At 37.7% G+C, this 13,944-nt stretch overlaps 2 protein-coding genes across 2 annotated transcripts; one reads left to right on the top strand and one right to left on the bottom strand.

Annotated features, from left to right (window-relative positions):
- Nucleotides 1-517: 517 nt before the first annotated feature.
- Nucleotides 518-2,144, bottom strand: LOC309497832 (fish-egg lectin-like). The gene is made up of 6 exons (XM_082168157.1): nt 2,052-2,144; nt 1,855-1,916; nt 1,531-1,758; nt 1,195-1,415; nt 966-1,093; nt 518-851 (listed from the first exon to the last, which is right to left on the bottom strand). Exons 2-6 carry the CDS (start codon nt 1,910-1,912, stop codon nt 710-712), a joined length of 777 nt encoding a protein of 258 aa, XP_082024283.1. The 5' UTR covers nt 1,913-1,916; nt 2,052-2,144; the 3' UTR covers nt 518-709.
- Nucleotides 2,145-12,194: 10,050 nt separating this feature from the next.
- On the top strand, nt 12,195-13,944 carry LOC309497898 (fish-egg lectin-like). Its single transcript, XM_082168325.1, has 6 exons — nt 12,195-12,390; nt 12,527-12,588; nt 12,685-12,912; nt 13,027-13,235; nt 13,328-13,455; nt 13,580-13,944. Exons 2-6 carry the CDS (start codon nt 12,531-12,533, stop codon nt 13,719-13,721), a joined length of 765 nt encoding a protein of 254 aa, XP_082024451.1. The 5' UTR covers nt 12,195-12,390; nt 12,527-12,530; the 3' UTR covers nt 13,722-13,944.

The raw sequence follows: 13,944 nt of genomic DNA, 5'->3' as shown, positions 1-13,944 counted from the left end.
TTGTGACACAGGCTTTTATAATGAGATGCCTCGTGACTGAGCTCTAATTAGAGCCTCTGCAAACACATACACATTTTTTTCCGAGTAATTTAGCAACTTCCCACCTTCACCATGTGTGTTGTGAATGAGGCGCATTTCTAGTAGCCTTTATGTGATTGATTGCCTGACAACCATCTCTGTCATCTCCAGCTGCATCACTCATCATCCAATCATAAAGCAACAGGTTTCATTGATACCCAATGGACAAAAAGAGTTTAAGATTGCTTGATTGACGTTTTTTAAAACTTAAAAATTGAACATAAATACTAAATAAAATATGTTAGTAATGCACATACAGGGGTTAATCCACATAAAAATGTAGTCCCTCAAAAGGACAAAAATGATAAGTGTATTGTTGCAAAGAGTTTTTAATTATTTCTGACAAACTGATGCATTTCTCCATGATTCATGACAATCATTTAAAAAATTAATTTTCAGTTGATTATGAAGAAAAGGTGAGTATAAAGCAGTCCAACTCTTGTGTAGTTTCATTTAAACTTTATTGACATATAGCAATGCACAACAAAACTCTATACATTAAACTTCAATGAGCATAAAAACAAAATTCAACTTTAATTAGTTAAACAGAAAAAAAAAAAGAAAAGAAAAAGCTTTATTTTCAGGTTACGTTTAATGATCATTGTGTTCCTCTGAGATGCATGATGGACATTCAAGTACATCTTCTGATGGATCCATCAATACAGATGACCCACAGCCTCCCCACATCGTAGGTCACATGTTTGTGGCCAAAGGGACAGGCAGCAATCCTTTGCCATCCTGTGCCAGCGGGATTTGATGGAGAGACTCCAACTCTAAAACAGATAAGAATGAGAGGTTTCTAATAACTAAAAATTATTATTCAATTTTACTGTTGTTCATTTTAGAAGGTTTCTTAAAACATGCTTTCAGTGCTATTTTCAGCTCACCTTTGCATCAAAGACCCCTGAGAGTCGACACCATAGACGCTGCCATCAGTTGCTACTTCGACCATTGACAAAGATCCATTAACAATCTCCGAAAAAGCTGACCCACCACAGGAAGAACCCGTCACATTCTGAGAAACACAACAAGATGCAAACAACTCACTTGTCTGATACTGTGTACTTATGATTTTTCTTGTTGTTCAAGCCCTTCCACTCTGGATTTTGCTCTTACCCTTTTGAGGAAGACATTATCTGTAAAGTTCACCCCCCAACAGCTGTACGGGCCACAGCTGTAGTACTTCAGCCTTCCTCCTGAGAGTTGTGTCCAAGCAGCATTTGCAGGTGGCCCATTGTTATTAGTATCCTTGTTAATGCAGAAGACATCGTCTATCGGATTAACACCTGCAACAATCTCACTTCCAGCATCCACCTGCTTTAAACCTCCTGATATTCCTTAAAATAAAGAGATTGAAAGGAAAAGTCAGACAAAATATGGACAGATAAGATAATCTGCATTCAGCATTTTGAGGCTAATTTTCTTTTTTCTTTACTTTTTTTTTTTTTTTACCTTGAATCTGCCTGAAGATTCCACTCTGAAACTTGAAGACGATGTTTGCTGGACTCACTCCGAACTGTCCAGCCGGCCCAATAGTAATGTGCTTCAGTGATGCATTTATTCTTGTAAAACTGTTTCCCAAAAATAGGAAGACTTCACTGTCATTGTTGACTCCACCCACCGAGCCTAATCCAGCATCAATCTGCTTCAGGGTACCAGGAATCACTTCACACTCTAAAGCTATGGAAATATTTGGGTTGGATTCATTTGTATCATTCTGCAATTGTTAGTATCAGGATATGATTCTGAATCCCCAAACACACATTCATCGTTTACCTCGAGTATAAAGAATCTGGCAGCTGAAGAGTAGCAGGAAGCACTGACAAGCTTTCATTGTGCTGCAACACAGAGTATTTGTCTCGTCATATACATAAACAGAAGTCAAATGTCCATGATGTTAAGTCTTCTTAAATTCTACATAACATAAACGAACAAATAAACAAACCAGCATAGTTATTTTGTTTGAAACCAACCTTTTCTTGATCTTAGACTTGTCAGCTGGTTTCAGCAGTCCTCTTCTCACAACCACAATGTTTGGAGATGCTGGTGAATGACTGCTAGGTTGGTTTTTATAGCTGTAGTTTGTTTCCTGATCAGGGAAGGGAAACTCCTGCTGTACAGAATTATGCAGTGGATCAAGATCTTCTGCTGGGCGGAGAAGAATTTGGGCAGAACTCTGATGTCACTTATGAACTTAGAATGTTCATTGACTGAATAGTTTTTGTCTCCACATGTGCACACATTTGCCCTCATGCTATTGTCACATTCCTATGATGCAATTGGATTTTTTTTTATGTTTGGGAAGAACATGTGATGCTTAAAACCTGGTACAAGGTTGTTTAATATAAATTGAATGTAAACCTCAATTAAAACCCAATAAGAAAATAAAAACCTCACCTTCTAAAGTCATTCTGAAGTAATGTAATGCAATTTAACAAGGATTGCAATGAAATTACATAACTGAATTCATAAAAGCATCAGAAAAGGTAATGGGAAGGCACTTACAACGGACTTCAGGGTATTTAAAAGAAGAAATATCAAGCTTATATTTATCTGAAAGCAATAATTATCTTTTTTCTTTTTTTTTTTTTGCAGTGTATGGTGTTGTATTGTCATGGCAACGAAGTTGTAAATTTGATTATAACATTACACTTTACATTAGGGTTTCATTGGTTACTTCAGTTAACATGAACTAAGAATGAACAATACTTCTACAGCATTTATTAATCTTTCTTAATCTTAAAACGTTTAATGCATTATTAAAATCAAAAGTTCTTTTTGATAACATTTGTTAATGTACTGTAAACTAACATGATAAAACAATGAACAATTGTATTTTTATTAACTAATATTAACAAAGATTAACAAATACTGTAACAAATGTATTTCTCATTGTTAGTTCATGTTAGTTAATACATTAACTAATGTTAACAAATTAGACCTTATTGTAAAGTGTTACCCTTTTCACAGAAAAGGTTAGCAAGTATTTCTTCACACTAAAATCTTGTTAACGCCTTTTGTTTACATCTTGTGGTTGTACTATTAAAATAAATGTTTACGACTTGGCCCTTTTTATTTTCATTGTAAATCCCTTATGGTAACCCATGTTTTTGCTTTATTTATTTATTTTTATTTAAAGAAAAATAACTGCAATTGTTTTACAGTAGGACAAGGAGGATCTCAACCACCCAGCATCCACACCTGACCCAGAGCCCATCCAGTCACACGCCACTCCCACGGACTATGAGTCAAAGCCCACCGCAGACCCAGATTGTGAGCCCAAATTTATCACGGAGTCTGACCAGAGCAAGAGCTGGCAACAACGTCCGTCCCAGAGGGTGTTTTAGTCAAGTTTGAGGAAAGGATTGGGACCTCCAGTCCCCGTTGATCCCATCCAGTCTCCGGTCTCCTTCGTCACCACGGGTCCTGCTCAGCTGCAAGTCTCCTTCATCGCCACTTGTCCAACCCAGCACCATGGGTGCTTCTCAGTATCCCTCCTCGTCTCATCGCTCCTCCGTCCTCCATCCTATGACCCGGAAACTGATCGAGCTCAGCCATCTTGAAGGACATCTCAATTCTCTAATTTGCACCGCGAGGAGTCGAGGATCGAGGAGTGAGGAGGCTTGCAAAGGAGTCATGAGCGAGGATTCACAGGTGTATCCTATGCGGAAGAGTTTTAACGACTAAAACGTGACGCATGTATAAATTCTCCTCCCCCTTCACATCGGTCACAATCATTTTAATTTATACTTTACCGTTGCAGTTTATATAAACCACACATCTCACATATTTCAACAGGGTATCTTGCTTTATTATTATTGATTATGAATTTCTTAAAGGGACACTGTGTAGGAATTTCTCCCATCTAGTGGTGAAATTGTATTTTGCATTCAAATGAATAATGCTCTCCAGCGCCTCACTTTTTCAAATGCGCGTTGCATCTACGGTAGCTGTTATGTACCAAAAAGCTATGACAGGATGTCTTATAATAGCACTTCGAGTTTTTCTTGGTGAAACTGAAACTTGAAACAACGAAAAAAAGATTGTTAGTTATCAATTACTGACTGTGAAAAACATTAACTATGGTAATTAGTAGTAATGCCTTCTTTACTCGTTATATTTTTTGAAGTACGTGCATTGTTAGATATCATCATCATCAGAGCCTTCTCTATCGTTACTTTACTCAATAGCTGCTATTCATCAAAGAGTCTGTTTAACTTTTAACTATAAATGTTCTACTGTCTATATAACATAGCTGCCAACTTTTGAGTTTTGCTTGGAGTGAGATTTATGGAGGAGCGGGGGGTGGGGGGGATATCTACACAAGATAGGCATTAATTTTTCTCAAGAAAAAAACAACTCACCTAATGCTGTAAACATACAGAAAGATACATAATGCGTTTTTTTTATTATTATAATAACTTTATTTAATGATATAAATACAAATATAATAAATATGTAATATAGTACACATATTTAGCAAAATACTCTTTATAGCTCTTTTTTTCTAGCCAACTAACTGCTAGCCTTTATTATGGTCATTAAATGGCTTTCCTGAGGTAAATGTTGTGACATACATAATTGTTCTCCAGCTGTTTACCATTTGTTTGATTGATTGGTCGATATAATGTATGAGGAATATACATTTCGGTAAGTTGTACTGTATCTTTCAACATTGTTCATTTGTGTTTATTTACTAGCTAGAGATGATCGGTTCACGTGCCGCTAGGGATCCGTCGTGACTCGCGTCACATTTACAAGCGCCAAAAACAGTAGGCCTATATATTGTTTGAATTTCGTAATAAAAGTGACAGAATCTGAGAGCTGAGATTTTTTTATATCATAAGTAACCTGCTCTGTCTATTCTGTCAGTCTCCATGTCCTCTTTGCTTCGCGATAAAGTACACAACCAAGCAATGAAAAAAAAGCTTGTAATTAAGGCCGTAACATTGACTTACTGTACCTGTCGAGAAGAAAGCAGGAAACTTCAGCGTCTCTTTTGAAAGCTTTCTCCTGCGTTAGCTATCCAGACATTAACCCTTGTTTTTGTAATCTCCGGTCACGTTTCCTTTTACGGTCTATTTTGAACTTTTTCGACGACGAGGACTCCTTATCCTGTGACTCAGCATATGTATGAATGAACGGTGTATAAATAACCGTGCAGTGCAGCCTTTTAAACTTGCCGGTGCAGTGACAAGCGCCTCTCACTGCTCTGCTCCTCCGCTTCTGCTGGCTTCAGTCACGTGACGCTGGTTCTGAACGAAAACGCGTTGTGGAAACGCGTTGGCCTAGTACTTTTTGTCCCTCTCTGCTATTATAGTTTTTCAAGATGGCGGAACTACATGGAAGCCTCCGTGGACTTACCCGTCCCATGTATATAAAGATAATAAATTCTTCGTTTACGAGGATTAGTCTGATCATTGGCATAGGTATTTGTACACCATTGAGGGCATATTTATGAATAAAAATACTGATTTTAGATAATAAAATACCTAAAAAGCTACACATAGTCCCTTTAAATAAACAAACTTCAACAACATAAGGGCAGATCCTTTGAGCGCTGCTGATGATGCGGTGAAGTGACGCTCGCGTGATCAAGTATTCCAATGTATAAAAAAAGTTACATTCGATTCCTCCATCCTCCTTTTCTTTCCTTGCAGCCTTCCCTCGCATCCTACAGGGCGTGGAGCTGAGACGCGAGGAAAGGAAACGAGGATGCACAAATAAGAAATGAGAAGCACCCAGTGTCTGTTTTGTCGACCAAGTCTCCCTCATTGCTAATGGCCCCACCTAGCCTCCCACTCCCTCCTTATTTATCGACTCCAGACAGATCCTCGGCCCCGTCTCTGGATCCACTGGCTCCATCTTGGACCTCTGAGCCCATTATTCCACCTCGGCCCGTCGATTGGTCAGCTCCACCATGGTTGCTTGCTCCCTCGGCTCCTCCTGGGAGTGCCGTCCTTCCGGCTCCACCGGGCCTCATCCCACCACCCATTCGGTTTCATCGGGGTCCTCCTTTCCTCCGGCTCCTCTTTAGTCCTCACTCACACCAGCAACATGATCATTTTAAGTTAAATGTATGAATTAGCTTAATAAAATATTTCAAGTTAAGATAAATAAAAATGTATGAGTACAGAATAAAAATCTGCCAGTTCTGCTTGCTTAAACTGAATTTCTTAACTTACACTTTATGTAACTGATTACCTCAGATTTAAGAAAGTGAAAGTAATTATTTAATTACATAACTATTATGAAAATGAAACAGGTTAAGAAGATTCTTATGAAACAACAATTACAGAGAAAAACATTTCCTTATAACACTAACAATGCTTCTGATATGGTCTGTTCAGCTTAGATTTTTCCAGTACTCACTCTCTCTCTCTCTCTCTCTCTCTCTCTCTCTCTCTCTCTCTCTCTCTCTGTGTGTGTGTGTGTGTGTGTGTGTTTTAAGGAAATCAATTAATATTTTATTTATCAAGCATTAAACTGATCAAAAGTGACACCTTTACATTGGAACATGCATCATAGTTTCGACAAAAATATTAAGCACCACAAATGTTTTCAAAATTCATACTAAGAAAAATCAAGTAATGGCTGCTGAAAAAACTTTTATTGTTGTTTAGTTCTAATAGCTTTTTAGATATCATTTACTGCATCCAAGTTACTTAAGAATATGATTTTTAATGTTGTACAGTCATTCATGTATAGCGTTTGCGCACCACAGATTAAAGATTTGTTTTCCATACTCAATGTTTTACAACATGTCAGCAAAATAAACGGCGGGAGAATTGTCAGTTTCCAGACTTCCATCAAACTGATCAAAAGTGTCTGCCACCTCAACAGCCATTGCCTGGCACACTCTACACGAAACAATATGAAAACGTGCAGCATGTGAGGTAAATACGTGAAAGAAATAAGAAAGAAAGAAAATTACACAACTAAATGCATAATCATAAAGCCATGTTCATTGCTAATTTAAAATGCTTCTTTAAGACTCAAAAAAAACAACAACAACAAAAAAAACAACAACACTAAACAAGTTCAGTGGCATTTTTGTGTCAATTGGCTCTTCTTTAAAATCATGTGTACATGTACTGTACATAAACAAAAAGTATCTGTCAACAGTTTTATCAAGATTGATCATCTGGACCAAACCCTTATCTGTAAAGGGTTTGTATGATGACAGAACTGTTTATCTGTTGTTACTTCACAGATGAAGGCACAGTTAATTCAGGGAGGGAGACAGTATCTCAGTGTCCCAGTCTATTAACCAGTTCTCCGTGTCCAAATCCATTCCCCTGCCACAGTAGTTCACACCCCTGGTCAGACTCACATTGGGGCATCGGCTTCGGGGCAGTGGTTGGTGCTGTCGTCACAGGCTGCTTCCTCACGCCGGGCGGACGCTCTCCGTCTGCGGGGGGGCTCGGGCGAAATCTCCACAGTGCAGGGTGATGGTGGGCTGGGCTCTGGGTCTGGCTGTGGTATAGATCAGGGGTAGACTCTCTCCAGACATATCAGAATCGCATCCTTCCAGCTGAGTCCTTGCATGTCTGGGAGGTCTACTTGATGGTTGTAGTTAACCTTGATCCAATACAGTGATTTGATGGTTTCATTATCATACGGTGAATGAATGGCTAGGTGGAAGAATTGATGGGTATAGTCCAAGAGATTGAGGTCTCTCCTGGCCAACGTAGCAAACTCTGCTGCTAAGTTCATTTTAACGGTCGGTTGTTCTTTCACGTAATGAAAGTCTCAAAGATGAAGACTAGTCAAGTTCCAATATGAAGATATTTAATGAGAACATCAAGACAGCGTAGTCCTACATGGGTAACAGGGTGTACCAAACACAAACAGAAACCAACAAAGAACTGAGGAACCAAAGGAACTTAAGTATGCAAACATAATAATTGACAATATACAGCTGAACTGAAATAACTAATCATATCAATAGCCATAGCAACTAAAGAGTGTCAGGATAACTAAACAAAGGAAAACAGGAACTAATGAATACAAACTAAAAGTCCATGAAAACACAGTATACCGTGACACATACAGGTATAAATTCCTTTTTTGCTTGATTATTAAATTGCTTAATTAAAGTTTATACATGCTAGTTTCCATGACAGAGTTCAAGATCAATCTAGAACTAACTTCTTTAGTTCTTATGGGTTTTTAGATATTATTTACTGTATCCAACTTACTTAAGAATATGATTTTTAATGTACAGTCATTCATGTATAGCGTTTGCACACCACAGATTAAAGATTTGTTTTCCATACTCAATGTTTTACAACATGTCAGCAAAATAAACGGCAGGAGAATTGTCAGCTTCCAGACTTCCAACAAACTGTTCAAAAGTGTCTGCCACCTCAACAGCCATTGCCTGGCACACTCTACACGAAACAATATGAAAACGTGCAGCATGTGATGTAAATGCGTGAAAGAAATAAGAAAAATGAAATTACACAACTAAATACATAATCATAAAGCCATGTTCATTGCTTCTTTAAGACCCAAACAAGTTCAGTGGCATTTTTGTGTCAAGTGGCTCTTCTTTAAAATCATGTGTACATGTACTGTACATAAACAAAAAGTATCTGTCAACAGTTTTATCAAGATTGATCATCTGGACCAAACCCTTATCTGTAAAGGGTTTGTATGATGACAGAACTGCTTATCTGTTGTTACTTCACAGATGAAGGCACAGTTAATTCAGGGAGGGAGACAGTATCTCGGTGTCCCAGTCTATTAACCAGTTCTCCGTGTCCAAATCCATTCCCCCTGCCACAGTAGTTCACACCCCTGGTCAGACTCACATTGGGGCATCGGCTTCGGGGCAGTGGTTGGTGCTGTCGTCACAGGCTGCTTCCTCACGCCGGGCGGACGCTCTCCGTCTGCGGGGGGGCTCGGGCGAAATCTCCACAGTGCAGGGTGATGGTGGGCTGGGCTCTGGGTCTGGCTGTGGTATAGATCAGGGGTAGACTCTCTCCAGACATATCAGAATCGCATCCTTCCAGCTGAGTCCCTGCATGTCTGGGAGGTCTACTTGATGGTAGTTAATCAATACAGTGATTTGATGGTTTCATTATCATACGGTGAATGAATGGCTAGGTGGCAGAATTGATGGGTATAGTCCAAGAGATTGAGGTCTCTCCTGGCCAACGTAGCAAACTCTGCTGCTAAGTTCATTTTAACGGTCGGTTGTTCTTTCACGTAATGAAAGTCCCAAAGATGAAGACTAGTCAAGTTCCAATATGAAGATATTTAATGAGAACATCAAGACAGCGTAGTCCTACATGGGTAACAGGGTGTACCAAACACAAACAGAAACCAACAAAGAACTGAGGAACCAAAGGAACTTGAGTACTAATGCAAACATAATAATTGACGATGTACATCTGAAATAGCCATAGCAACTAAAGAGTGTCAGGAAAACTAAACAAAGGAAAACAGGAACTAATGAATACAAACTAAAAGTCCATGAAAACACAGTATACCGTGACATATAAATTCCTTTTTTGCTTGATTATTAAATTGCTTAATTAAAGTTTATACATGCTAGTTTCCATGACAGAGTTCAAGATCAATCTTTTCATCTTACTACTGGAGCTCACTGTTTGCTAAGTTTCAAATGGTTATTAAACAGCAAGCACAAACTATGCAAAAGTGGCACCCCTTCCGGTGCATTCAGTGTCCAAATTCCCTCACTCGTTTTCATTCACTCCTTCAAGTGGACTATATTAGTGGAGCAATGTAGGGAATCGTGAAGGAGGGTTCAGGGGGCGATTTCAAACACAGCCTGTGTTTTCTTTTCGTTTCTGTGGTTAGTTCTTGTACAGCCTGTGCCAGTGCGACTGGATTGAGGGAAAGTGAAACGAAGTACTTGATGACGGGCCAGCAGACTGTCTAAAAAAAAGAATGTGAAAGAATTTGAAAAGAATGTGAAAGGATGCAGGTAATTAGTTCATTACATAAGTATTGTTCAAGTAACAGGTTCATGTTGTTTTCTTGTTTTTAAATAACACTAAACCCGCTTCTCATCTGGTCTGTTTTTCCAGTACTCACCTGTTCATTACACAACTGCCCACACATGGCTGTGTCATGTGTCTCTGTCTCTGTCTCGCTCTCAATTATTCTTTTATTCAGCAAGCATTACATTTATTTGTTTTCAACTGTTTTCAAAATTCATAATAAGAAATGTTTCCTGAGCACAAAATCCACTTATCAGAATGATTTCTGCAGGATCATGTGAAGACTGGAGTAATGGCTGAGAAAACTCAGCCTTTCCATCACAAGAATAAATTAAATTTTAACAAATTAAAATAGGAACACTTTTAAACTGTAATAATATTTCACTTTATTGCTTTTTTTTTTCAAATAAATGCAGCCATGAGCCATGGTTTTTAGATATTAGATACTGTAAAATATCTCATTTACATAAAGAATATGATTTTTAATGTTGTATAGTAATTTATGTATAGCGTTTGTGCAACACAGATTAAAGATTTGTTTTCCAAACTCAATGTTTTGCAACATGTCAGCAAAATAAACAGCGGGAGAATTGTAATTTGAGTGAGATCTGTTTTTTTTACAGTACAAAACCTTGTTGTGTAATCGATCAGTAATCAAATAATTTCTTATTCAATCTTTTTAACATTAAATATTATTTTGTCCATATCGGATGGCTTCATTAATAAAATACGTTTTCAGTGCTTTGACTATTTTTGAGCTTAACTTTATAAGGCTCCAACATACTGCCATCAGTAGCTTCCAGACTTACAGCAAACTGTTCAAAAGTGTACACTACACAAAACAATATGAAAACGTGCAGCATGTGAACACGTGAAACAAATAAAGTGAAATTACACAACTAAAAACATAACCGTCAAGCCGTGTCCATTACTCATATAAAAGACTCTTAAATATGACACCAAACAAGCTCAGTGGAATTTTTGTGTTGTGTGGCTCTTGTAAAATCATGTTTACTCATATTTACAGGCAAACAACACACATAACATACACACAGATAAAGCTGTAACACCTGGGCTTAATGCAATAACAGACTATGTGCAATAATGACTCACTTTTGTGGGGATCTGGGGCTATCATGAGGCATTTACAATGGAAGCGAATGGGTCCAATCCCTAAATATTTTAATAGTACAACCACAAGATGTAAACAACGTGTGTTAACATGATTTTATTGTGGAAAAATCACTTACTAACCTTTTCTGTGTAGTTATATCCAAATGTTCAACTTTAAAAGATTCATTTAATTGCTTTTATACAATTATAAGTTTCATATTTCTGCCCCCAAAAAATCTATTGTAAGTGCATCATCTTAGTGTTGGTTCACTTATTATTATTATAAATTCACTTATGTAATTTCCTTTCAATTCTTTGAAATTTTATTACGCTACTTCAGAGTGACTTTACCGCAGAAGGCAAGGTTTTCGTGTCATTGTTAGGTTTCAAGTGAGCTTTATGTTCCTTTTTATATTAAACAACCTCATACCAGGTAATATTAAGTATAATATGTTCTTACCAAACACATAAAAAATTCCAATTGCATCATAGGAATATGACAATGGCATGATACGATGGTACGATTTTTCTTATCATGAATTTTGAAAACATTTGTGGTGCTTAATATTTTTGTTGAAACTATGATGCATGTTACAGTGTAAAGTGTCACTTTTGATCAGTTTAATTCTTGCTGAATAAAATAATAATTGATTTCCTTAAAACACACACACACACACACACACACACACACACACACACACACACACACACACACACACACACACACACACACACACACACAGACAAAGAGAGAGAGAGAGTACTGGAAAATCAAAGCTGAACAGATCTTATCAGAAGCATTGTTAGTGTTATTTTAAAACATAAGGAAATGTTTTTCTCTGTAATTGTTTCATAAGAATTTTCTTAACCTGTTTCATTTGCATAATAGTTATGTAACAAAATTTTGTATGCTTTCACTTTTTTAAATCTGAGGAGTGTGACAATAGCATGAGGGAAAATGTGTGCACATGTGGAGACAAAAACTATTCAGTCAATGAACATTCTAAGTTCATAAGTGACATCAGAGTTCTGCCCAAATTCTTCTCCGCCCAGCAGAAGATCTTGATCCACTGCATAATTCTGTACAGCAGGAGTTTCCCTTCCCTGATCAGGAAACAAACTACAACTATAAAAACCAACCTAGCAGTCATTCACCAGCATCTCCAAACATTGTGGTTGTGAGAAGAGGACTGCTGAAACCAGCTGACAAGTCTAAGATCAAGAAAAGGTTGGTTTCGTTTCAAACTAAATAATTATGCTGGTTTATTTGTTCGTTTATGTTATGTAGAATTTAAGAAGACTTAACATCATGGACATTTGATTTCTGTGTATGTATATGACGAGACAAATACTCTGTGTTGCAGCACAATGAAAGCTTGTCAGTGCATCCTGCTACTCTTCAGCTGCCAGATTCTTTATACTCGAGGTAAATGATGAATGTGTGTTTGGGGATTCAGAATCATATCATGATACTAACAGTTGCAGAATAATTCAAATGAATCCAACCCAAATATTTCCATAGCTTTAGAGTGTGAAGTGATTCCTGGTACCCTGAAGCAGATTGATGCTGGATTAGGCTTAGTGGGTGGAGTCAACAATGACAATGAAGCTTTCCTATTTCTGGGAAACAGTTTTACAAGAATAAATGCATCACTGAAGCACATTACTGTTGGACCGGCTGGACAGTTAGGAGTGAGTCCAACAAACATCGTCTTCAAGTTTCTGAGCGGAAACTTTAGGCAGATTCAAGGTAAAATAATAATAATAATAATGAAAATTAAACTCAAGATGCTGAATGCAGATTTTCTTATCTGTCCATATTTTGTCTGACTTCTCCCTTCAATCTCTTTATTTTTACTGTCAGGAGGTTTAAAGCAGGTGGATGCTGGAAGTGAGATTGTTGCAGGTGTTACTCCAATAGACGACATCTTCTGCTTTAATAAGGATGTTAACAGCAATGGGCCATCTGGAATTATTCCTTGGACACAAATCACAGGAAGGCTGAAGTACTACAGCTGTGGCCCATACAGCTGTTGGGGGGTGAACTCTCAAGAGAACGTGCTCCTCAAAAGGGTAAGAGTGGAAGAGTTTGAACAAAAAGGAAAAGCCTGAGGAGTAATCAGTTTTAGTCAAGTGAGTTGTTTGCATCTTGTTGTGTTTCTCAGAATGTGACGGGTTCTTCCTGTGGTGGGTCAGCTTTTTGGGATGCTGTTAATGGAACTCTGTCTATGGTCGAAGTTGCAACTGACGGCAGCGTCTATGGTGTTGACTATCAGGGGTCTTTGATGCAAAGGTGAGCTGAAAATAGCACTGAAAGCTTGTTTTGTTTAATAAAACTGTTAAATATGAGCAAAGGTAAAATTCAAGAATGATTTTCATTTATTAGAAACCATTATCTTATCACTTATCTTTTATAGAGTCGGAGTCTCTCCATCAAATCCCGCTGGCACAGGATGGCAAAGGATTGTTGTCTGTCCCAACAACCACAAACATGTGACCTACGATTTGGGGAGGCTGTGGGTCATCTGTGGCGATGGATCCATCAGAAGATGTACTTGAATGTCCATCATGCATCTCAGAGGAAACCAATGATTCTTTGTTGTTTAGCCAATGAAAGTTGTGTTTTGTTTTATGTTTATTAAAGTTTGACATGTAAAGTTTTGTTTTGCAATGACATATTGTGTCAATAAAGGTTAAATGAAATTGTACAAAAAATCAGTTTTTTTCTTTATAGCCTAATCAATTGATCACTGGAAAAATATAAATAACAATTTTGAAATAA

Source organism: Leuciscus leuciscus, assembly GCF_965113295.1.
Source record: "Leuciscus leuciscus genome assembly, chromosome: 4".
Classification (NCBI taxonomy): domain Eukaryota; kingdom Metazoa; phylum Chordata; class Actinopteri; order Cypriniformes; family Leuciscidae; genus Leuciscus; species Leuciscus leuciscus.
This window is presented reverse-complemented; position numbering and strand designations above follow the sequence as displayed.